Source organism: Columba livia, chromosome 6 (assembly GCF_036013475.1).
Source record: "Columba livia isolate bColLiv1 breed racing homer chromosome 6, bColLiv1.pat.W.v2, whole genome shotgun sequence".
Taxonomy (NCBI): Eukaryota; Metazoa; Chordata; class Aves; order Columbiformes; family Columbidae; genus Columba; species Columba livia.
In genome coordinates, this window is record NC_088607.1 from 20281595 (window position 1) to 20308658 (window position 27064).

Below are 27064 nucleotides of genomic sequence, written 5' to 3' on the forward strand. Positions count from 1 at the left end.
TTCAAGCCTGCCAGTCCCCAAGGATATACTGGTGTGGGGGCTACTCCCTGAAAATGCAGGACTTTGCATTTCCCTTTGCTGATCTTCATAAGAATCCCATAGGTCCATTTCTCAAGCCCTTTGTGGTCCCTGTGAGTGGTGGCACAACAGTCTGATGTATTAACTGCTCCTCTCTGTTTTGCATCATCTGAAAAATTGCAGAGTATGCACTCTGTCCCATCACCAAGTCATTAGTGATGATGTTGAGCAGTTATCACCCCACTATCAACCCTTGGGGTACTTCAGTAGTGACTGAGTTCCAGCTGGACTTTGTGTTGCTGATCACAACCTTTTGAGACTGGCAGTTCAGCCAGTTTTCAGGCCACCTCATTGTCTGTATAGTCCAGCCCCTCTATTCAAAGCAGGCTCAATTAGACAAGTTGCCAAGGATGGAGTTCTCTGTTGATAAGTCTCTTGTTCTGTCTTATTTACTTCCCCCATCAGGTATTTATTTACATGGATAAGAACCCCCCTGAGCAAGGCTAAACAATCCCAGTTTTTTCAGCCTCTTCTCATATGACAGATGCTCCAGTACCTTAATCATCTTAGTGGCTCTTCAGGCACTTTGTATCATAAAATCATAAAAAGAGGGATAAAATTATGTGGTAGAGTAGCAGTTACATTTATTTCACTCTTTATTGTCAATATTTGCATCTTGTCTGATTAATGTTACTGTATTCTGTGGCTTTGAAGAAGATACACTTATCAAAGAAGTAGGGATCTTCATCATCTTTTGTCTATGCTAAATAACATACAGTATTCTTGTAAGTGGTTACAAGTTTGTTATTCTTTGGGCACTAAGTCCCATTTAAATTGGCTCCTGTTTCCAGCAGTGCCACTGGTTTGGACAATAATGTCTCTAAGAGGCCATGTTCATAGTGAGGATGTTTTTTTTGTAAAATTAATAATATTTGCCTTGTTACTAAGTAAAAATCATGTTTCTAAAGATTTGGACAGGTGGTCCTAGACTCCAAACAAACTATGTTGCTATTTTTCTCCTTCATCAAAAAAGTGACTGTATATAATCTATCTGCAGCAAAACTGTATACTTTCCATTTTTCTTCTCTGTAACAATCTTTGGTATGTGGCTTTGTTAGCACCACATCAATTGTACCAAAAATTGTAGTTTTCAGGAATGTTATTGAGTCTCTCTGTACTAAAATTCATTATTTTGTTGTCAATGAAGAGGGACACTAACATAAAATAAGATTATTAGGAAGCAGTTTCAATACCTCACCTTGAGGGTTTTCAGCTGTTTTTGCATTTTTTATACTAGTCACTGTTTTGTGGGTTTTGTTGTTGTTGGTTTTTGGTTTTGTGTTTTTTTTTTTGTAAAGGGGGTGGGGTATGAATTGCTTCACTGGTACAAATGCAGAGACCAATAGATGCAATGAATAAATTAGTACAATAGATTTAAAATATATCAGATAAAAATGTAAATTGGTAGTCTGTATTTGAAGGTATCTCTTTTGATGTATTTTGTAACAACGGTTCCTCTCATGATTTTGGTAAGTCGCTGCTTAGTGGAAGACATAGCCCCAAAATACATATTTTAGTTGCTGACTGATGGAGGGTTATGATGGCACCAGTGTTTCTGACAAGTTTAAAAGACAGAAAGATAAAACACTAGACACCATTCCAGATTTCTCAGCAGGAAAATGTAAATCTCCTTAATTTTATTCCTACTGAGCTGTGGTAACTAAGGTCTTGTATTTAAATGTGGATTATAAAATAGACAGCATGATGATGATAGGAGCAGACTATATGTTATATGTATGAACAAGTTCTCATAAGCCAAATACCTTGTCAAAAATTCATATTCCCATCTAAGCATTTGTGATAAAGGGAAATATTTTTAAGAGTATTATGCCTTTTATTCTTAAATGCCTACCAAGGATATTAGATCAGAGAATGGAGTGAGACTTGCCATGTAAATTGTCAGGTGAAGCCTTCTAGCTTTAAGCCTCTAAAACCTAAACTTAACACACCACTGAAGAAAATAGTCAACATTTAAAAAAACTCAGCAAAGTGTAAACAGGTTGTAGTAATGTAGAAAGGTCAGATATTGTATGATATCCTTATAATAATTTATCATTTACTTCAGAAAAACATCATTGAAATGTATTTAACAGGCAGCTCAGTTCATTACCGGTTGTGGAAAACTTTGAAAGTTAACAGTTTTTTTGTTTGTTTTGTTATTGTTTAAAATGTGTTGATACTGTTAAAAAAGGCAGCTGGCAACTTCAAGCTAAGGTACTATATCTGAGATAAATCCCATATCTTAGCATCTCTTAGTGTTTGATCTGACTATAGGATTTGGAACTCTTGCAATACAGATTAGTTAGAAATAGCAGTGAGGCATGAAACAATAGTAAAGAATGATACATGCTCTCTGCTGATTTTATACACCTTTGTAAAATATAAGGAGGTAATTGTTACATATATATGTACACTGCTACCTGGACTTACATACTAAGCTTGATGCAAGTTGATAGTCAAGCACTTTAATCAGTTGGACTGTAAACTTGCATGGGCTGTGGGCACAGACAGTGTAGCATGAATGCTCGTGTTTATGGAATGGGGGCCTACACAGGAAAAATAAACAGAGTTCACTTGCCATTTCAGTATAGATATCCCTGCAGGAGAATGTAGTGAATTTAGCAAGAATCTGATTCTTGCTCAATGGCAACTTTTTGAAGAGGAAATAAAGATCTGGTTTTATAAAGATAAAGCAAGAATATTAATAGAATGATCCAATTTGTGCATTTTCAGTAAGTGCCATTAGATATTTAAGGGCCCAAACAGACATTATTTTGTTTTTCTCAAACAACTGCATCTGTAGAAGGGTTTTGCCTGTACTATTGTGCCTAAGAACCAATTTCTTAGACTCAAAAGCATGTAAACTGAAGAACTGTCTACATTTCTTACCATAATTTTTTTCTACAAAAGTAGTTCATGATCCTGTCTAGTTGATGAGACTGGACAAATTAGTAACGTTAGCATGAACTTCTGCAGACAGTACAGCTTTTTGAAAGCAGGATTGTGTATATTCTTTGTATTCTGGAAGGCACTCAGCCCAGCTCTTCTCCACACCCTAAAAAGAGAGTCCAAACTGCCATAGCATACTCAGCTAAAAGCCATATGATTGCATCAGCACCGTGCTGAACCCAGACTTCCAAGCATTACAAAAAGGAAGCTCAAGATGCAAGGATGGTAAACACAGTCTCACAGATTTTGGTTGATTTTGTGCTCAGTCTGATTAAATGCACATCAACCCAGAGTAGGCTGTTTACATGCAGGCAGAGTCTGAAGGCCATGATTTTGTAATTGCAAAAAAATTTCAAACATTTTTTTGCATACTTGAGAACTGGTTTATACATATTTTCTTTAGAAAACTTGGTGATGATAATGTGAGATACAGGCACTGCATATGCAAACTTTTATGATTTACTGCCGTCATGGGACTGAAGTTGGGAAACCAGCACCGTCAACTTCCTAAGCTAATGTGACTGCCGAATTGACATGTGATGCCAAGTTACGGGCTGAGGAGCAATTGCTCACTTGAGAATAGCTGCTGGCTAGAATCCTGAGCTTGTCTCTCCCTAAAGCTGGCATATTATTCAAATGAAGAATCAATTAAAAGTATCAGTTTTGCTTAATCTGCTTCCATTAGCATATTGGATAAAGACTATTAATATTTCAAGATAATGCTTTCAGTAAAATGTTACCTGGAGTAACTCTAATTTGTTAATGTGAACTGTTATGTCCAAAATACATAAATAACTTTTTTTGCTTAATCTTAGGGAAAAGCGGAGATAATGTCTTTGACTTAACTCAGTAAGCCAAATTCAGCTGTGACAATGGTCATATGATTGAATGGACTGGATCACATGGAACATGCTGCTCCACAGAGTTTGACTTTCTATATATGCTAATTCGCTGACAAAATCAATCCTATGAGGATGTGAAGCTAAGGTTGAAGTAACTTGGTCTGCCCTTTATTTTCTCTCAATTTATCCAGAAAAACATTCAATATTTATTTTACAAGTTAAAAATGAAATTCACAAGTATCTGTGTTAGGTTTCCTCCAATGAAGCCTACTGTTTTAATTGGCAGACAATGTGTTGGTTCCAATGAATGAGAGTCTTCCCATGCAGTTCAAATGAAATGGAGTCCATCCAACATTGTGTTAAGTTAAAGATCTTATTCTTGAAAGAGCTGGAAGGAGAACTTCTGTTGAAAATCAACTGAAGTACATAACTCCCAAAGACATTGTGAATGTCTTGAATTTGTCTTGTAAAAGATGAAACAATTTGGTTGCTACATTTTTATTCCCTTTCAAGCCTCTTTGTTTGCTGGTCCTGGGCATCAGTAGATTTCTTGAGGATTGCTTTTGCCGAGCTTATTGGAGTTTTAAATTTGTTTTGACTTAAGATCTAGTAGCAAGTCTTGTTTTTAATTTGCAGTGCAAGTAGATTGCATAATTGTGAAGCTGTTTGACATGTGTGATACAATTAGATTTGCATTCCTGCCAGTTTTCAACTGTAAGAAACAAAATCTGTTAGTAACAATTTTAGCAGGAGTCATTGGAGGGTTCTTACAGTTTTCCATTTCCCAGAGACTGTAAGATGACATTCTTCTAAAAGTATTTGAACACTTCACATTATTGTTTAGCTGAGCTGTATATGTTGACGTATGTGGCTTTGATATTTTCAGGGAAAAAAAGAGTAAAAGAAAAATATATATACATATATAATATAAAATACATAATATATAACATATAATATGCGGAATGGAAGAAGCAATATAATGCTGACAGAAACAAGGATTTGAAAAAAAAAAAAGGTCATTGAATTATAGCAAATAGCCATTAGGATGTCTTGTGGAAACGCATATACTTAATTTTCATTGAGACCTGATTAGAAAACTTGAAACCTATGATTGTACAGGTATAGAGAGGTACCTTTCCCCTGGAAGTATACATACATAGAGTCGGCAGATCCTGGAAATCCATGGAGGAGACATAGTCTTGCCCACACAGACAACTGCTATATTCAGGCTGGCCTGTGTATGTTACACCCCTTGAATTTTTCTGATAATGTGGCTCTGATTGTCACTAATTGATTTTTCTTTTTTCCCCATGGTGCAGTAGCAGGGAGACTTGAAAGAACACTAATTCCCAAGTAGATTTTCTTTGGAAAAGCCACAGAATAAGCAGGTGACACTATTGTAGAGAGCAGAGTAAAAGGAAACTGAACTGGCAGAAGCATATAATCAGATAGCAATAGAGGTAAAGTAGCCAAGAAGTACCAGAGATCCTAAATAATAGAAGAGGCAACACAGGTGTGATTTCCATGAGTTCAGAGAAAGTCTAATGAACTATGCAGTGGAAGTGAAATAACTGGCAAGAGACCAAAAAAATAATTCAGAAGATGCAAGATCTTTGTGGTGCATGGAGCGCAGCTGATTTAGAACCAAGGTGGGCTGTTTCAAATTATGCATCTTCTTTTAGCTGTTACCAAAATGTGTGACTGTTACTTGCTCTAAGTACTTATACAGAATTGCTATAAATTTATATAAAACATAGGACTGTAAGAGACTATTTGGTCATTCTCCGTGGTTTCCCACAATTGCAGGTAACCATGAAATAATGCCTATTGCATGTCAACGGACAGAACATCATGAACCACAAAACATCTTTTTCAATACCCTATAAGAAACTAAAGGTGATGTAGTACAGGAGACCAAAGTGCATAGTAACTATAGTTTGCTGTAAGACAAAACCAGAGGAGGTTGAGGATACCACCAGTATTTTAGTTGTCTACATTCATAACCCCACAGAGGCAAATGGATTCTCTGAAGCCTCTTGATTGCAGGTCGTGTATCCTTCCCGCTGTTGTTCCACTGCCTGTGAGCAACATCTGGTGGTTCAGAGGCAAACCCCTCTCTCTCCACCTTGTCACCAAAAATCAATTACATCTGAAGAGAATAAAAAATATTGTTGTGGCACAATGCAAGGCTCTATACCATAATGATGATCCGCCTTTGAAGCCAAAATAATGTCAATAAGGTCATTTTCAGAGGAAGAATCAGTTTGGCTACATGGCAGCTTATAGTGTACCTTTACTGTGCTTAAAAACAAACAAACAAAAACCCAAACAAACATAAAAACACAAATAAAACAAAAAGCAGAAAGCAGCAGCTGATTACAGTTCACACAGCTGGACACTACAGTAACTGAACCAAGAATCTGGCCAGTGATATTTAAAAGTTTTTCCCACTTTCTCTGGGAAGTTTCTACAGATTGCTTTTTAAAATTCGCAGTACCCCAGAAGCCTGTAACCACAGTTCTTAAATCTGTTATTCACAGGGAGATAGCCAAGCTGATCACAAGATCTTCCCACAGTGTGTTTAATAGTCAGATAATAATATGTTTAAAGCCAGCTGTTTTTTCACTTCAACCTCTGCATATAAGCGGCTAAAGTTAAATTGTCTCCTTCATGCAAGTCACAATTTCTAGTCAATTATATTTCACAGTTGTGTTTATTTTTTTCTTGTGGTGAAAATCTCCTTCTCCCACTGTTACGGCCTTGCTCCTTACTTGTTTTCTGTGTTTCTGTAGCTGGGAAGAGACAGCATGTGCTTTGGCTGATCAGTATTTTAGTGTGCCAAGGAAATACTTAAAAATACAGATCTGCTCATCTTTCCCTTGGTAAAGCCACTAATTTGATTTCTTCTCCTTTACTAGCAGCAAATTCTTGTAAAACCCATAGGAACTTTACGATTTATCTTTTTAAAATTTGCTTGGAATTAGTTCAACAAAGTTGGAACGCTTTGTGACACAAATTTACCTTACTCTTGAATCTATCTTGAAAGCATTTGTCTTGTTTACTTATTGGCATAATAATACAGATATTAGCATTTTGCAACCTGCTTTGCTACTTCAGCCTATAAAAGAAGAGTAAGCATAAAGAAAGAAATGCTGTATATATCCCAGATGTGCTATTATGCGCTAATATACAGCATCTTATATAGAGCTCACTAGGGATGAAGAAAAGCTCTTACAGTAGAAAATCAAAACTTCATTGCTGATCATTTTAACAAATTAGAGATGGGGATAAGAATGGCCTAATTCCTATCATTTCCTATCAAATCAAAGACAGTCTTCACACGGAGCAGAGTAATATTGTTTATACAACAAACAATGTTCCGACTCTGCCTAAAAAGCAAAGAAGTATGATGCATGATCCCAATATAAGGGTAAAGACATTGACAATGACAGTAAGAATTAAGTTTACTTGCTGCTAGTAAATTATTAATATATGTAGGAAAGTACACAAGATGCAGCAAGGAAAGTTTCAACTAGACCTAAGGAAAAAAATCCCCAATAAGGATTTCCAAGGGTCAAGGCAGGTTGTCTAGAGAGGCTGTAGAACTGCCATCCTTCAATATAGTCAAACGTTATTTGGATGAAGCCCTGAGCAATCTGATTTAACTTTAATGTTAGACCTGCTTCGAGCAGATGTATTGGACTAGATGGTGTCCAAAGGTCCCATCCAAGCCAATTAGTGTTTGGTTCTATTCTAGATACTGTTCTAGTGGATAAGGAATTTAAGAATGGAAGTAAAAGACCCCAAAGTGGTTATATTTTATCTATTTTTCATACCTGAGTAAATATGCAGTAATTTCAAGTAAGTTGCCAGCAGTTTGAGGGAGGTGATCTTCCTCTCTATTCAGTACTGATGGGGCAACAGCTGGAGTGCTGTGTCCAGTTCTGAGCTTCTCAGTACAAGAAAGATAGGAAGCAAGTCCAGCACAAGGCCACAAAGATGGTTAAGGGACTGAAGCATCGTTCATATGAGGAGAAGCTGAGAGTGTGGGGACTGCTCAGCTGGGAGAAACGAAGGCTTGGGGGGATCTTATCAGCATGAATAAATACTTGATGGGAGGGAATGAAGATGAGGATGTCACTGTTTTCAGTAGTGCCCACTGATAGAACAAGAGGTAACAGGTACAAATTGAAACACATAAAACCCCATCTGATCACAACATTTACTTACTGCAAGGGTGGTCAAAACTGGAATAGGTTGCCCAGAGAGATGGTGTGGTTCCCACCTGTGGGGATATTCAAAACCCAACTGGACACCATCCTGTACAACCTGCTCCTGCTGACCCTGCTTGAGCAGAGGTTGGACTAGATGATCTCAGGAGATCTCTTACAACCTAAGCAATTCTGTGAAGTTTTCAGGATTTTAAAAGTCATAAAATGGCATTTCCATCAGATGTCTAGAGACTCAGTATTCAGTGGAGTGCTGTGGCTCCCTCTAAGTATCACACAGATTGCTCCACAATACCTGTTCAGAAAAGTAGGTATTTTTTTCATGATTCTCCCAGTCCAGATATTTCTCAGTAATTCTTCCATCTACAAAATACAAGTAACTCTTAGGATAACTGGAGGGCAACTGGTGACTTGGCTAGAAACAGACTCCAGTGCAGCTCTAGAGCAGGAGTGTCAAACTCAATTTCACTGGGGGCCACATCAGCCTCGCAGTTGCCTTCAAAGGGCCGAATGTAATTTTAGGACTGTATAAATGTAACTACTCCTACATGGGATGTAAGGTTGTACTCATGTGGATCTCCTTGTAGAATTAAAATGATTCACTCATTTCAAATGTTACTGAGAACTTGGCTGTATTGAGGAATGTTTATTTTCAGTCTGGAATTTACCTGAGAACTGACATAAAACATTGGTATTTTTCAAAAATGTTGGAAGTATATTAATGAGTAAAATTAATGAAATGCTTGGAGTTCACAAGTTCTTGTACATCCTGGCTGTTCCTTTAAAAAGATCCATTTTATTCATATCAAATGTAAAGAATTACTCTGTCTCACATTAGGATGATCCAGTAGTTTTTCCAGGATTTCAACAAACTACTCCTCTATTTTGATAATGCTTAGAAAGCAGCCTTTATTTTCTGTATGTTAGACAAGCTCATATATGTAAAAATTAATTTAGTTTTTTAAAAAAACTTTAAAAAAAAAACTTAGTTTTTTAAAAAACACTAAGTACTGTGTTAGAGGACACTGAGAACTGCTGTGTATGAGTCAGCTGACAGGAAAGTCAGAAGTTTAAGAAACAAGGAAAAATGAGAGCAGCTGTATTTTCATCGAATTGGACTATAATCACCCTCTCTGCAATACCATGTTTGCTGTCACTAATACATGATATTTACTCTAAATCAGTTTATTTTGTTAATTCTGTTTCATAATATGAAAATGACCATCTTGTTTGATTCCAACACTATCCCTCTCTTACCTTTTAACTGCTACAAGTAGACCAAAATGCTCACACTCTATATTTTTAAATAAACCTGTTGTATGCAATGCTAGGAGATAACTACCTTTGAAATTATAATTAATTCATAAGCATTTATTAACATAATTAGCTTCCTCGTGATATAAAGTAGGAGTAAGGATCTTTGTTGTACTACTTTGATCTGATCATGAGAGCTGCTTCTGCACTGCCTATTTGTTCTATTTGATGGTCTTGAGAGGTGCTGAATGCCTCAACTTTCATCATATTTAGTGAGAGTTAAGGGCACTCAGCATCTCATACATACAGCTTGGTACCAGCAGGACCGAGCTTCTACACTGCGGAGAGACAAGGCAAGAATGTGTCATGTACACTGTCACCTACCTGGGAGTCCTTAAAAGAAGGGCTTCAGCTTGATGCAATCTATATCAGCTGTGTGTGTTGGCAAGTATCACAACTGCTGTGCAATTACTACTGTATGGGTTACACAGCATAAAAAATTATGTAACTATGTGTTTTTAATGTGCTTGGATAGAACACTGTGTATCCATTATTGTGTAAACATGAGCCTAGCTTGTAAATTTGTTTAGAAAATGTTGAGGGTTTTTTTTGTTTTGTTTTTTTCAATAGGGACGCTCGATAAACTATGCTTTGAAATCTCACTTAGAATCCACTGTATTTTTAAAACAAATTTTACCAGTCATTTTGAAACACCCAGAAGAACAACAGCAGCTGCTTGTTTTAAATGCGTATATATGTATAAGCTTAATAACACTGTATCATGCGTAGTCCACATTCAAGCAGGGCCACTCTCATGCTCACTCTGAAGAATGTCAACTTCTGCTAAACTGACAGAATGTGACTAATTAAAATATTCCAATTAGATATATATGTAGTCTATGTTTTCTACTTTGTTAGAGTTTAGCATTCTCTAATCTTTTATTTGGCAGTGTGTATTTTATGGTATAATAACGGAAACAATGGCTAATAATAGAAGGCCAAAACCATCAAAACACAACCTTTTGTTAAACTTTTGTACTACTTGCTGCTTCAAAAGATTTTTAGTATTATAAACTTTTGTTCATGTTGTGGAGGAACAATCTCATACAAGATGAACATTTTATCAGGAAAATTATGCATGTTCTGTTGAATTACTCTATGTCAGGTTTATCGTGCATTCACCGCTGCCTTGTAAATTCTTCAATGCACCTGACTCATGGCAATTGAATTCATATAAATTGAGATCTACTGGAGGGTAAATATTCCAGGAGCAGGAATGGATGGCAGATGCAGTCCAAAGTTATTAAAGCCTTCTGCTGTTGCAGCAGGATCAAAAGGAGACTGCACTAGCAGGCCAATGCAAAATGAGTCTTTATTTCAAATGCAGAATGGAAAAGCAAAGACCTAGCACAGTCACAGGTAATGTGATGGTATTGCAGCTAATACAGGAAATGCTTCCTTGTATTTTTGTTATTGTTAAAAGGAGTGTAGAAAAAACGTTTTAGAAATAGTGCAACAGAAAAATACTATTAAGGCAGATTTAGTTTTATGGATAATTTCTAGGTAATACAGTGTACTTCTAAGAACAGGGCAGCAAGCAGCAGATGTGTTGAACCATGGAGACAGCTTTAACTTGTGTTTATCATTCTCTGGCTAGTTGGTCCTTGTTAGAGGGATGCGCAACTGTTCACAGCATTTGGGCCTAACTTAAACCAGTGATTTAGTATTTGCTTTTAAAAGCTTTGGGGGATGAGGGAGGGCAAGGATTGGAAAAAAGAGTTTCAGTTTCACCCTTCCACAGGCAGAAGCGTAAGTTATTTTTAAGAAACAGAGTTAAGGGCCGAAGCCGGGCGAGTAACGCGCCGCTGAGAACAGGCTGGGGGGGGCAGGCTGCGCTGCGACCGCTCCTGCGCTTACCTGTGCCCGGCAGCGCCTCCGCTCCCGCCTGCCCCCCGCTCTACCTCCACGGCCCCGGACCCCCGTCCCCCCCGCTCTGCCTGCTTCCCAGGCGGCGGGGCCGCCCAGGGGCGCCCGGCGGCTCCCGCTCCGGAGCGGCGCTGCGGGCTGTGGCGCAGTAGGGCTCGGCCGGGGAGCAGCGCCTGCGCGCCCGTCCCGCCCGCCCTGGGACCGGCCGCGGCAGCCTGGCGGGGAGGGAAGGAGGGAGGGCTCGGAGGGGGCGGGCGGCGCACGCCGTTTCCCTTTCTCTTTCGCTGGGGCGGCTGCCCGCCTGAGGCCGCTGGGCTGCGCCAGGTACGGCAGGGGGTCAAGGCGAGGTGGGGGCGGGGGGGCGACCAGGAGGCGCCGCAGGTGCCGTTGCGGGGAGATCCCGGCCGCCGCCGAGCTGCGCCGCCCGTTGCCCTCGCCGGCCGGCGCGCTCCCGCGGGGCTGCGCGGCGCTGGGGCCGGGGAGGGCTCCGCCCCGCGGGGGCCCGCCGAGGCCTGCGGAACGCGGCGCGCCTCGGGGGAGCGGCCAGCGGGGCGCTCGCGGAGCCACCGGGGCTGGGCAGCGGCCCCTGCACCTGTCACCGCTGCCCCGCGGCGCCCGGCAGCTCGTCCCACTGGCGGCCGGAGCCTGTCGGGGGCAGCGGCGCTGCCTCGGACCTCGGCTGCCGAGTGCTATTATGTAAATAATAGCCCGGGTGCCCCCGCCAAGTTAATGGCGACACTTGTCCTCTGGGGCATCGTCACCGGTGGTGTGCTACCAGGTTTACACACCTCTCTCTTTCCACGTGTGTTACAGGTAGGAAAATGACTTGCCTGGTGCTGGAATTATGAGCCATGTCCCTGTGAGACCTCCAGAATTAAGAGCAAATGCCTGGAGAAGTCCAGCTGCACAGAGCAGTGCCGCAGCTCTTGTGAACCACGGGCATCAACACCTCTCAAACTTGCTCCTCTGGCCCCAAGCACTCTGCCAGCATTTCCTGCCCCACGAATGGCTACTCAGAGGAAGCACTTGGTAAAAGATTTCAATCCTCATATCACCTGCTATATCTGTAAAGGCTACCTGATCAAGCCAACTACAGTAACTGAATGCCTCCATACCTGTAAGTAATCCTTTGCAAAATGTCCCTCTTTCATAAGTTACACTTCCTTGAAGCATTACATGTTTGAAGTGTTGCATGAAATGCTCTACAGTTTCTGGTGGGGTTTCCTAGACACTGGTCTGCCATTTGGGTCATCCTTAGGGCACGTCAACTCTGCTTAACACCTTGTGGAGTAAAGGTCCCCCATTTTTTTCCCTGAAGCTAGAGCTGAGTGTGGAGGCTCTAGCACAAAACGTGTCACTGTGGCCTGGCTGATCTCAAGATCATTAGGTCAGGTGTGGTATTTTGATAATATAACTATGCTTTTGAAACTTAAGCCAGTGTATTAGTTGGCAATGTGCAGGATACACCAGTTTGGTCAGTACTGGCGTACATATCTCTGTAATTTGTTCCATGACACAATGCATAGAAATACTTTAAAGTTGGCAAAATATTTATTTAGGGAGGAGATTTCTTTGAATGAAACTGACTCAGGGAAAATTATTCAGGTTGTCTTTTGCTCCTGATGCTTCTAAAATATCAGTGTGTATGCATTATATTAAGCATATAAATGGTCCTATCGGACTCAGACATCCTATTTCCACAAGCTATATTACTTACATACTTGATTTTTTTTTACATTTATTCCTGAATAGAAGGTGGTTTGCTTGGACTTTGAGAATTTGGCATATTTCCAAATAAAACTTGAATTATTCTAAAAGAAGACTAAGGGAAAATATGTTTTGCAGTATAATTCTCATTTTTAAACCTTTACTAAAAATCAATTAAAAGCCTTGTCTTAGTATTTCCTGCTATTTCTGCATGGTATTGTTGCAGACTTTACTGTGTTCATTATTAATTTTTACTTTATGGTGTTATGTCCCAGTATATCAAGAATATAGAAATTAAAACATATAATTCCTGTATGTTGTTCATAGTACAAAGATAATATTGTTTACCGTTATAGCAACAATATTTTTAGTTTAGTTTAGTTTTTTAGAAATAATGTTGAACTGACTTTTTCCAAGTCTAATATCAGCTAAGGATTATGTGTTTTGTGATACTATTCTCCTGGTTTGGGTTACTTAGTAAAGGAATTTAAGTTCAGGAAAAGAGAAGTTAAGCAAAGTGTCCTTATAAGAGCTTGGAATAACACAGGAGTGAGAGAAGTATATTAGCTACTATTAAATTATCTTTCCCTTTAAAGAAGATAGAAAAATTCCAACGTTAGTTAATTTCTTTATGGTTGAAGTGTAATGAACAGCAGTAACTTTTTAAAGGTTGAGGTGAGGGGAAGAAAAGTTGCATCAGAAATCAGATGAGACTTAGGAGAAATATTTTTATTATGCTGTCTTTCTGTTTAGATAATTTATTTGTTTACTTTCACTCCCACTATAGAATGATAATGACGGAGCATTTTTTTTCTCAGAATCTTCAGTTTGTTTTGTTCACTTGTAGATTGTGAGCTCTTCACTGAGACCTCCCTGCTGCTGCCTAGTCCCCAGATTAATTTTACTGAGTTTCCATACAGTTGCATAGGTCTCCTCACAGAAAAGCTGCTACAAAATGCAATTATTTTAACTGTCTTTTGGTATGTGTCTTGTGCTACTAATTGCTGTAATTCAAAATAGTGTTGCAGAAGTGATAAAAATCTTTAGATATTAATGGTTTAAGAAGCAGCATAAATTCATTAGATTCTCAGAATACAATGTGTTACCCTGGATAAGATGGAAGGCATATGTTGACATAGATGTTCTCTAGTGATCACAGAGGAACTAATATGATCAATAGTAACCAAATCAGTGCTTAATTCACATAATCTGTGTTGCTGAAAATGCTAAGTAGTAAAGTTCTGCTCTGAGAAATGTGTACCTTTTTAATAAGAGATATTTCTGATGGCATTTTTGGAAATTTTGGACAGACAACTCCACCATTTACTGGGAAGAATAAGTGCAACTTGGGCAATAGCAGTACAAACTTTCCTGTCTCTGTTGGGTAGGAAATGCTTCTATTACTGCAAAATAATTAATCTGCAATTTCAGTACTTTGTTTTCTCTATTGCTACTTGCAACAGAATGGTTTTGTCTTATAGACTGAGACCTTTTTTCTAGCCTGTTACACCATTGTCAAGGATGTTTAAGAATTACTGGTCAGAGCAGGCTGGATGTGAGAGAAAGGGTATATGTCCCATTATCTGTCTCCTGAGTTGCTCTGTTGTTTAGTACCATGTGCACTTGCAAAACTTGGGAAATGAACTTTCCTCAGGAACATTCTTTAGTGTTCTAGAAAATATCAGACTGTTCACACAGTCATAGAAATGGTTGGAAGGGACATCTGGACACTGTCTAGACCAACTTCATGTACAAGGCAGGTTAGTTGTCAACACTATACCAGGTCAAGCTATTGCTCTGTATAGTTGAGTTGTGAATCTCCAAGTGTGGAGTCTCCACAGCCTCTCTCAATAACGATTTCTAGTGCTAAGCTGTTTACCTACTGAAGAAGTATTTCTTCGTGTCCTACCAAACAACAACTTGTGATCATTGCCCCTTGTTACACTGTTTGCCACTACCAAGTAGAGCTGTGCTCCCTCACTGCCGTAACAGCTGTTCAAATGGTATAGGCTGTTATTAGATCACATATTAGCCTCAACCATGATTTGCTTTTGTTATATCAATATTGCCTATTCCTGATTACATTTTTGTCTGTTGTGTACTTGGAAATTGTTTCCAAAGGATCTGAAGTGATCTGCCATCTTTTCAGGGGGTTGGGGGAGACTGTTTAGCTATAGTTCCCTGGGTCATCCTTCCAGTTCTTCTTAAAGGTGGGCATGACATACTACCCTTTTCCAGTCATCAGACATGTCCCATAATCACCATGATTGTGGTGAGAAGCTTTCAGCTTAGCGAATCCTACCTATCCTAGAGATTTGAATATATCCAGCTTTTCTTTGTAGGTGCTAGCTAACTGCTCCCCGGCTGCTGGTCATCCTTCTCCTTCCCAAGTCATGCTGCTATGCCTGGAGATCTGGGATCAGGCTCTGCCTGTAAACACTAAGGCAAAAAATATGTTGAAGACTTCAAACCTTTCTATATAATCTATTCCTTAAGTTGTTTCCCTCATTCGTTAACAGCCTCACATTTTGTCTCAACTTCCTTCAGCGACTAGCATACTTGCAGAATGTCCTTATGTCCGTCATCAGTTTTAGCTATGGCTGGGCTTTGTTTGGCCTTCCAGATTTTGTCAGAGCAATAATTTTATCATTTTGTTTTCTAAACTTGTTTCCACTTATAATGTGCTCTCTTTCTGCATATTAATTAAGAAGCTTGTGCACCAAGCAGTTCTTGTGCACTAAGCAGTTTTTCTGACAAAATTCCCTGTACAATGAGCTGGTTAGTTTTTGAGGTCTAACTACATTTTCTTTAAAATAATCCAGACAGCTCACCTAAGTACCTTTCTTTCTAATGATAGCCTCCCTGAGAAATCTGAGTAGCAGCTGCTTAAACCAGCGAAGTCCCATCTCCTGAAATTCAGAACCTAACACTGCTGTTTCAATTTGTATCCTTCCTTGAGATCCTGGACTCAGTCATCTTGTGGTCACTGCAAGGCAACCTGCCATCTGCAGCTGTATTCATCACCATTTTTTCCCCATTTATGAACAGCAAATCAAGCGGTACCTTCCTCTAGTTGGCCTCTCTAGCATTTGCAATAAGAAATGGACAACCGATGCAATCTGGGAAGTTTTAGAAATGCCCTTCTGTGGAAGAAAAGGACCAAATATGGAATTTTTAATATCAGACCAAGAACCTTGCAAGCAGAGTGTTTTTCAGATTTTACTATACAGTGCAAAAATGTATGCTTTCACCAGGAGATCCCAAAAGAACTTAACTGCAGCAAAACTTCCCACCCTCAGACAAGCAAGCCTCGCTGCGTTTGTGCTCCTTCTTCAGTCAATAGCATGCAGCAGGTCTTAAAGGTTAGCAGACCTGTCTTATTTGCTTATTTTTGAAACAGAAGATTTTAACCCAGAAATCCTTTCTTAGTCACCACTTGCTGAAATTATGTCTCCCTTTTAACAGGAAGCATTCCAGTCTGACTGTGTTCGGTAATGGTAATTAGCAATCAAGTAGTCTTACACGTATAGTTTCTGAGAAGGGTGGTTAGGTACATAAAAGTTTTCTGTCCTGTTTTTATGCACTTTCCCTAAAAGTAAGTGCTTTAAAAGCAGGTTTAAGGTAGCTAATGAAATACTTCATTAAACATACCAAACAACTTGTTACATCTCTGTGCCATCACTGAGATGGGTTTGATGTTCCACTGGCTGTGCATATCCTGTGCCCCTCCTTTGCTCACTGGATCAAAGAGTGTTTAACTTTGAGAGAGGAGATCCTTGAAAGAATTCAAAGGATGAATTCTGACAAGGAATTTGTCCCACAAGTAACTGAATAAACTTTATTCTGTAGAATATTTTGCTTAACGATATGAAACACGATATGAAGTTTTATTTAGGTACCTTGTTAATAAGCACTTAAAAATTGACCTAAGAAGAGTCTTCTCATGAAAGGTTATGTGTGTAGATACACGTAAAATGACATACAGCACTTGTATCTGTATTTTTCAGCTGATTACAGAGATCTGGAAGTGTGTGTGGACCAGATATCTATGTATCAGAAAACATAGAATTGTGTAGTATGTTATAGTTGCCAGCCAACTTGCATATGTCACACAAGTACTTTTATCAGCTGTAGTAAATCAACTTATGTGAATTTAACTTTTATTGTGGCTTATCCAAAGTGTCATAGTGTAACCGTGAAATTCGGGTCCTCCTTCCACTGGTGTGTGTAGCACGTACCTCAAAATTCTGCAAGCTGTGTACATGTTGGTTAAGCTGTTCTCTCATGTCTGTTTGCTATGACACTGGCCTACAGTAAAGTGGAACCACCTAATTTTGTTAATCTGTACCAAAAGTGTTAAAGTTTATCTGTAATTTAATTGTGTTTCAAGATTCCTTTTTTTCCTACCTTTTTCACGTAATACTTAGACTTTATCCCATTCTCTGAAACTTCAAAGCGATAGGCTTTGAAAAATGTTCAGTGTTTTATATTGAGAATAACAGAGGATGATTATACCTATCATATCTTAAAATACTGCTTGATGATCCTACTCCTACTAGGAGTATCACGTATCAGTTCATTATTCTTGAATGCTAGAATTTATATGTATTTTTTACTTTTACTTTGCTATTAGTAAATCACATTTAGTTTTGACAGGCAAATCCATAGCTTTACATGAGAAAAAGCAAAGTAGCTTTAGGTTACTACAGTATTGATTTACAATTTCAAGGGTTTTTTCATGGTATAAGATGACCTCATGATTTGAGCTGGCTACACAAAGACTTTATCCAGATGCCTATGTTTGTTGGGGTAAGGAATGCATCCATATAGGACTGGCTTAAGATTCTTGATTCCTTATGATGTTTTATCTGTACGTATTCTACTTAAACACCTATCTTACATGCCAGATTAATCTCTTAATTAATCATAAACCCCTGTTTCCCCAAAAATAAGACAGGGTTTTATATTAATTTGTGCTCCAAAACTTTTCACATATATAGCTGCCTGAACACTATTTAAATTTATGTTTTTTATGAACTGTAAGTAGGGCTTCTTTTCAGAGTAGGGCTGATATTTCGAGCATCCTTGAAAATCCTGAAGAAAATCATGCTAGGGCTTATTTTCAAGGTAGATCTTATTTTCAGGGAAACAGGGTCTTTTTCTTGGACAACGCATGGCTTCCAAGGTTGCCATCTTCTCTCAAAAAAAGGTATGAAGAAAGCACATAAATATATTCAGATGGAGGAATTCAGTTTGTTTCCATAGATTAATTTATATTATAAGTATTTATCCAAGTTACGTTATTGTGGATTTTAGCAGGCTTTATGTTTAGAAGTGTTTAGTATTTGGGAGGTTTTGAGAAGTCAATCATGTGACTAAATAAGTGTGCTAGTTATCCATCCTGTGGCATAGAGTTCTTCTGAACAGAGTTCACTGAACAGTGAATGAAAGCCATAGCTCATATGACCTCTTAATTGATAGTGATATGCATGGTTTTCACTGGAAAACATTAAAAATATTTCAAACAGAAGACTATATGGAGACATAGTGGCTAAGCTGCATTTAAATTTATATATTCAAGCAACCCAGAGATTTTTAGGAAGAAGGTAACTCTAGAAAAGGAAATATTGCCAAGAATGGAAGTAGTTAACATGGCTGAAAATCATATCTTCACCCTTTATTAATGGAGAAGATGTCTTCTTCCTATTTATGAAAAAAAAATTCCGACAATCGGAATCTGCCCTGCAGCCAGCACTGCTAGAGCCACTTGGCTTGGGGAGATCTCTCGCCAAAGCCAAGCAGCGAGCTCTGATGTCTGTCTGTCAGACTGAAAGTGGAAACTTCATTGTAATTTCTATCAAAGCTATGAAGTTAATGTCCTTAAGTTAGTGTTTCAAAGCAGTTGGAAATACACCTCCACGGAGGTTTAATGTGTGTGCATTATCAGCATCAGCTGATTCGTAGTAACTTTTCTGTGCATACAATGGCAAAAATAAATATAGGTTTTGCTTGTTAAGTGACATTTGTTAAAGGAATTTCAATATTCTTTAAAGATTGCCACATAATTAGGATTTACCAGCTTTTTAGAGGTACTCTTAGTTCTTTAGGTAATTGATGAAAGAAATTACAGTGTTTCAGCAGAAAGTATATTGCAATTGCAGCAGTCCATTTATTTTTTCAGTCCATTTACTGATGAATTTGCAGTTCTCATTTCAGTTTAGCTGAAGTGATAATAAACAGAAGATAGAGTTTATCCCCATCCAGAATGTTATAACGCAATAATAATAGTGGGCATATTTGTTCTCATCATCTTAGCTTCCATTTTCTCATTAATGGCAGTAAAATCTACAGTCTGCAATTAATCATTTGGAAGCAACACTAATGTAGCACCTTGTCTAGTTCAATTTCAGTTTATTGGATTTTAAATTCATGTTGTTGTTATGGGTTTCTTATACCTGCCATAGTCATGATCCTGATTTTTCATTATAAGATTCAAATATTAAATGTTTACAGTAAGTTCTGTCTTTGTTTTTGAAGGAGCTTTGTCAAAAGAGAAACAGCCACTTTGAACCTGTGTACAATTTCTGTGAACTTATCTCTTAAAAGAGTATTTACAATAGTATTTTCAGTTACCAGCAATGCTGTTGGAAAGAAAATAATGCGCCTAAGTAATTTTCAAATAATCTGAAGTGATGGTTGACTCTGCTGGGCCAGAGCCCCCCAGCATGCCCGTTCTCAGAATCTGCTCTTTACATGTGCCACGTGGTATGGGCTTTGCATTTTATGATGCTGGGAGAATTGTAAGTAGTAAAAATATTGCAATACTTTAAAGCATCGCTTGTCTAACCCATTCTGCTGAACTCAGTGTCTTTGCAGAACAGAACTAGCTATGGCTTTGAGGAACAATGAGTGGATAAGATACAGAGTATTTGTTTGTTTTAAAATATCACTCTTTTATCTTTGATGTGTGAAGTAGTTTGCTGATATCATTAGGTAATTTTCAAGCAATATTATTTAGATCTTAGTCTGAGTTACTTTTTTTCTCTCCTTTTTTTTTTGTCCCTCAGTTTGTAAGACTTGTATTGTTCAACACTTTGAAGACAGCAATGACTGTCCCAGGTGTGGCAACCAGGTGCATGAGACCAATCCACTAGAAATGTTAAGGTAAGATGATATTGCACAACATTTGTTGAAATGGAAGAACAAAAAATAATAATTTAAAAAAAAATCTTAATATCTTTATCCTGAAAGGGAATTAATTCTTTTACTTATTTGTATAATACATATTTCAACAGTTCTTGGCCGTAGATTCTGTCAGTTTTTCGTGTTCCAATACATTGTAAGCTGAGGTTTTTTCATATATAATAAAAGGAGGAAAAATAAGGGAAAGACACAGAAAGGCTGGGTATATTGTACAAATAAAAATAAATTAATAAATACCTTTGTTAAACAAATAAATGAACCAAATAGCTTTTATTCTTTATGTGAAATTAAATTACAGAGTTTCTTTTTTAAAAATTACTTAGGTCATTCCAAACTGCATGCAGCTTTTTTTTCTTCTTAGTGTAGAAAATGAATCATGCAGATAACTGAATGTTTTCCAGGGCATAGATCTACCAATCTGAATTGAAATCTGCTGTCAGATTAAAGAAAAGACACTCATGACAGAAAGTTTTGATACTGAAAATGCCCTTTCTTTAGAGTTTGTATTTTTTGTATTGCAATAACACATATTTGTTTAAGCAATTTTTTTTCTGGAAATTCTGGATTCTCTTTTAGTAATGTTATGTTGAAACACAGGTGGTGGCCATCTGGCAAGTATAGTACAGAGAGATCAAAAAATGTCATCGTAAGTGGAAGAATTTCATGCTTTCCTAAAAGAACGAAGCCAGTCCCTGCCCTCACTCCCAACACTCCCTCCACCTGCCAAACCTCCCCACTGTTACTAGTTTGTAATGCTGATGTGAATTTAGGAAGAAATATTTTTACATAAATGTTAAAAGAAATATTTACATCTGGCATTTACTAGGGATTGTAGTATTTCCTAATGTCATTGTGTTTGCTGCAGTTTGCCATATTTTGCTTTGATTTTTGTAATGGAGACATGTGTGCAGAGCAATTCCCATGCTTCAGCTATTAATATATACCAAGAGGATAGAGAGTAAATTCTACAACTGTAAAGGCAGTTATTTAGTTAAGTCTTTGTTGTCTGAATGGGGGGAGATGTTTCCCTTAAATACTTTTCTGATCTGTCAGTGTCTGAGGTGCTATGTCAGCTGGAACAGAAGCTTCTATGCAGAGTGCATCAGGCTCCTAATAAGCTGGGAAAAAAAAAGCATTTTAGAAATTTGTTTTATTCTGACAGGACTGTTTCATAGGAGCTGAAAAATGCATTTTTTGAAACATCTAGTAGATGTTTAGTAAAATAATAATATGCTTTAAGGAGGAATTGATAGAAGCGTGAGAAAAGTTGAGACCATAAGCCAGAAATGTGGGAAGAGCTGTTTTCTTTGCAATTATTTCCTGAAACTCCTTTTAGAGTAGTTGGGTTTATTTGCCGACAAATTGTATATAACTACTAGTTTGCTGCTTGTATTTTATTAAACAGTTTTAAACATTTGTGAAACTAATAATCAGAAGAGCATATGAGCAGTGTAATGGAACTATCTTTTTTGGATGTTGCTGACATAACTCAGTATATCTTATAGTCTGACTGTAGAGAGCAGTTCAATCATTGCTCAAGAATGCAGTCATTTTCTCAGAATGGTCTTGAATACTTTGGGTAGTATTTTAAACTGAGATCTTTGAGAGAAACTTTATAAACTACTTTATAGACCCAATTCTTAATAACTTCATAATTATGTGAAGTTTTTTAGATGTATCTTTTAGTTGGCAGCACTTAGGATCTGTTGGAACTGTAAGCCTAAGTCTGAAATTCAACATGGAGCTCTCAAATGAAAATCCAGGAAGAGCGTTAAATTCTAGAATTCCCTTTCCCGGTTGAGCAGAATTCTGCGTCAACAATATTCAGTTGGGTCGGAGGTGGTTATACCATGAAGGCAGGGTTCTTTTTCTTGTTGGTAGCATGCTTCGTTGGATGCACGTTTTCCTGAGTGATAACCTTCATTTGCTTTACATCAGATAATTAGCAACTATCAGAGAACAGCTTTGATCTTATAACTCATTCAATATTGTAGAAGAGGTCAAAAACCAAACTATACAAAGCTGACATAAATGCTTGGTTCTTCTTTCTGCACCTTCTGGTTTGGAGGCTGGAAGATGTATGGGTGGCAGGAGGTGTGTCTTGAATCCAAATGTTCTTTTTTCAGCGTTAACAGGGAGTATATTAGACTGAGACCAACTTTGGAGTTATGTGATGCAAGTCACAGAAATAGTAATCTTTGTTAGAGTTCTCATAGATGTGGATAATAGATACACTGTAACATGCATCTAAAACTGAGAATCTTTTTATAATTTCCTATATTTTTTCCCTGTAGTTTAAGTCTAGTTTCCCTGTACTTAAAGATCAGATAAGTGTTATTTTTTCTGCATTTTTTAAAGTATTAATCCGTATTTATACTTCATAAGGACAAAATAGCTCTTTTTGTTTGGCTTTTGAAAGAAAATGAAGTCTTTGACTAGAGCGTGAAGCCAGTTCTTGCTGTTAGCATTGTCAGTTTGCTAAGCACACAGTTTTTCTTGCTATGTTAGCATGACCAGTGACTTTTCTTTTGGACCATTGAAGACAAATTAGGAAGCAACAAGTGGGAATTGAAAAAAAAAGTAGAAAAAAGGGCATGCATTACACCTTCCTGAGGAATGATTAGTGGGATTTTGAATTAAAGTAGTGATGTTCTTTTTTGAAGTCCTCATTTATTTTCTCTGAATGAGTAATTTATGAAGATTGGAGCTTGCTTACAATGTGAAATTAATTCCGTTTGCAAGGCAGGTTCCCAAGATCCCGGTGCTCTGCTGTGGGAACTTCATAAAAAGCAGTACCATCTAGTTGCATTAGATATTGAGAGACTAGAAGAGATAGCATACCATTTGGAAAGGTAGACCTATATTGTCATCTATGAGAAGATACGTGCGCTGATATCCAATGATTTTGCTTTTCTTCTCATCGGTGAGAAAGAACTCTGAGTGCTGCTTTGATTTAGGGAAGGTCTGTTTCACCTGTCTTTGCTGGTTTTTGTTGTTGTTCTGGTTTTTGATAGATAACAGGGAATTAGACTCAAAACAAGCTTATTGGCTAAGAAGTCTAATTGTAAACTTTTAATTACAAATACAATTTCTGTAAAGAATAGAACCTGGAATGCTCATGTATTTATTATAAGCAGATAATTGTTATCAATTAAAATGGCTTATATTCATTCCTCAACATTAAAATCATTCAGCCTTCTGCCTCCTTTGCCACTGCTAGTGAGCAAAAGATGGAGAACAGTCATACATTTTGTAATGGGCCTATAGTGTATTATCAATAACATGTACAAATACATGTACTTATATATGCTAATACATATACATAGAAAGATACATCATTATTGAGATTAAAAATCAAGGCAATTTTTATATATACTTCATTTATCTGGCTGCATTACTGAATACTTTGTGGATGAGAAATTAAATGCATAGGAGAGTAGGTAAAATTCAGAGAAAGGGGAAAAAATATTTTAGCTTCAACAACAAAGATAAATGTTGTGTGTCCTCTAGAAGGGACTGTAATAGCTATTTCTGGCATCAATACAAGGATATCGGAGGACATGCCTGTGCTTTGTACTGTTGTCTGGTAGACAAACTCACGGCAGATTTAAATAGTTTAGATGGTTTAGGTTGGCTACTGAGAACTGTCTGGCCAGAGCAGCATGGGTGCTCTGTGGTCTTCTTTATCCTGCCAAGACTGGTTTGCCTGTGTTGTAATAAGTAGGGAATAGTCTGTTCAGTTTTTTATAACAGTCTTATTACCAAAGCACTTGAACACGTAATGTGATAATGGAGTTTATAATTTTCATGCTTACTACTCATGACCTGGACCTTAAAATTGGATACTACTTTTCCAGTTTGTTCTTTTTAGTAACTCAATTGTTTGCATGTAACAAATTAAACCAGTGAGAATTTTAGAGTATTTTTTTTTTCCTCTTTTGCTTAATTTTTGTCCTTATACTTTAAAAAATGAATTCCGTGGTTATTTCTAAAATAAATAAATTGAAGAGTTGGCTGAGATGAAGTTTAATGCTGTTGTCTCTCAAGCTAAAATCAATTGGGTTTTACCAATCAATTGGGTATTTACCAAAAATATGCAATTCATTTTATTATTCAAAAGTTTTTGTTGTTTAAAGGCTAAAAATATTCAAAGTGCCAGTTTCTACCTAATGTGAATTTTTTTTTTTTCCCCTTTGAAAGGCTTGATAACACCTTAGAGGAAATTATATTTAAGCTGGTTCCTGGACTTCGAGAACGTAAGTCTCTGGTTTGGTTTCGGGTACCTTTTTGGTTTGATGGAGGGAACATGCCTATTTCTAATTACATACTGATAGTATTGATTTAAAAATTCATGTTACTGTTCTTTGATATTTACTAGAGGAACTGCAGCGAGAGATTGAATTTTGGAAGAAAAACAAACCTCAAGAAAATGGACAAGGTGATGATTTTTTTTCCCTCTCTTAATCTGAATGTTAAGTAGCACTACTTGTTAAGTCCTATTTCTTCAAACACTTACGCACGTACATTGGTTTTACTTCATTCCAAGATACTACAGAAACTCATAACAAACTTGTGTAAATGTAGTTTGGGCATTCATGTACTGCTGCTTATCCATTAACCAGTTGTTTTACAAACACTGGCTATTTTACCATTGTTTTTATTTGCATTTCCCTAAGCTCTCACATTCAACTGTCATGCAATTTTCTACTTGATTTCTTGATTTTCTTAATACAGTGAGATGCTATACTACTTGAGTTTTTTACAGATTATTTTCTGTTACTGAATTTGACCAGCTGTTAAGTAGGAGGATGTCAAGAATTAGTTATGACAAGTAGTAAAACCGTTTTCCACACATGCTAAACAATTGTTTTATATAGATTCCAATGTTGGTGGGTTTTTTTGATAGTTGACCCGTGAACTTTGACAACTCACTATTGAGGTGCTAAGTGAGGTGACATCCAACTGTTTTTATGCCCCTTTAATTTGACATCAGGGTATTGATAGCATAGCTTATTGGATTTGGGTAGTTTTTAGAATTTTGAAAGGCTCTGCTAAGCTTAAGGAATAGGTATTTTTAGTAAAGGATCACTGTCAAGTAAATGTCTTGGAATACTCTTCTGCACTTAGTTGATTATAATATCTTCTTTTCAACTTCATAACATTTCATTTTCTTTCTTACTAGTTTTGTTGATTTTCATTACAAGGGACAAGGTTCTTTTCTCTGTTATATGATTAAATTAAGAACTCCAGGGCAGTTTATAAGAATTAACATTCATTTACTACAACATACAGTATAGTATATACCTATGTAGTTTTTAAAATAATTAGATAGTATTTTTATGAAATATAGACATTTGTTGACTGCTTAGAAAATTATTTGCTGCCATATATGTAGATAGGAAAAGAAAACATATAATTTGCAAATTTGTAGAATGTGACTTACTTTTAACCAATATATTCTTCTGGTTCTTACCTTCCTTCTGTAATTTTGTGGTAAACCTAGTGGAGATCAGTTACTGAGTGACTGGATTGTTTTGTGAATCAGAGGAAGGCTCTAATTCTCAAAATGCATTTTAAGTAGCTATAGATGTATCCGGCTCTGTTAGTGACTCTATCATTTGTCTATGGAAATTTGGCTTTACAAACCATTTGAAAGTTGTGATAACTCATTGAGACAAATTATGAACATATAAATTATTTTCTGCCATAAACAATATTTAGAACTTTCCCTTAGCAAAAATTATTTACTGAGAAGAATTTCAATAAGAAGGGACTGTTTCAGTTGTCAGTACCATGCCAGTCTAGTTTAAAAGAGTCTGTCAGTTATGTGCTGTACCACAGGTCATGGCACAGTTCCCAACCTTGGCATCTAAGATCTGTAAAAATAAATCCCAGGACTTAAAATTTTCACATAGCAGAAGAAAAACAAAACAAAACCAAAAATCACAGGGCATGTCTCAGGCCTTGGTGACTCCGCTTAGGAGAGTGGTTGCTAGTGAGAATTCGTGGATGATGGTGGGAAACATGCGGTGGTACAGAGAAAAAAAGCTTTACTGGTCTTCTCCAGTCTGAACTGGAGAAGGAAGAGGGCAAACAGCTTTACAATGACTGACTCTGTGGTGATCAGTTTGATGTTGAATAGCTGAGAAAAGCATAGGAAGTAAATTCCAAGGTTTGCAAGGAAGATGAGAAAAAAAATTAGACACTGATTTACACGCACAGGATAGAGGAGCAGAGTTGGATGAGATGTTGGTTTGTTTTTCCTATTCTCTGTTCCTGATTTGATGCTTTTGACTTGGAGAACAGAGTCCATTCTGGTGAGTTTATTTTTTGTATTTTTTTTTTTTTTAAACTTCTATCATGTTGAACTTTAATAACATGCCTCAGTGGACCATTGATTGATTTCTGGAGGCTGCTTGTAGAAACAACATCTACAAGGATTTTTTAGTAAATAGTCTGGTGCTATTTACATGGAGGAGCATTTGAATTTCTATTAAACTACCTTGAAAGATGTGACTTTTCTGTGTCTGTACCTGCCTCTGGAATGATTTTATGATTGGGAATTTTTTCTTCTATATAGTTCTGAAGTTGGTTTGCCTTTCAAGACTTTTCAGACTCCATAACTAAATTTTCCTCCATTACTCAGCAGTAATAACTGTTGAGAGTTGTGGATGTGTTTGCATTGCCAAATAATCTGTGAATCATAGGCAGACACTTCTCAGGTAAATGCTTGTGCTAGGTAGACTGCACCTGCTTGACTGAAAGAGTTTGCTTCCTGGACTTTCACAAAAAGAAAAAAAAATAACCTGTAGTTTTATACTGTGAATTCTGTTCATGGCAAGATGACAGGAACGAAACAGATGTATGATACACGTT

At 37.4% G+C, this 27064-nt stretch overlaps 1 protein-coding gene across 6 annotated transcripts in view; it reads left to right on the forward strand.

Moving 5' to 3' along the window:
- Window positions 1–27064, forward strand: part of PCGF5 (polycomb group ring finger 5) — a 69718-nt gene that overhangs the window by 23695 nt on the left and 18959 nt on the right. For 3 of the 6 annotated variants that reach the window (XM_065067439.1, XM_065067441.1, XM_021288359.2), the window contains 4 exons: window positions 12092–12395; window positions 20053–20149; window positions 24389–24444; window positions 24567–24626. In XM_065067439.1, coding sequence (XP_064923511.1) covers window positions 12284–12395; window positions 20053–20149; window positions 24389–24444; window positions 24567–24626 — 325 coding nt within the window. In that variant the 5' untranslated portion in view covers window positions 12092–12283. Of the gene's footprint in view, window positions 1–11446; window positions 11603–11804; window positions 11975–12091; window positions 12396–20052; window positions 20150–24388; window positions 24445–24566; window positions 24627–27064 lie in introns of those variants that run through there. The other 3 variants (XM_065067438.1, XM_065067443.1, XM_065067442.1) reach the window with 2 other exon arrangements.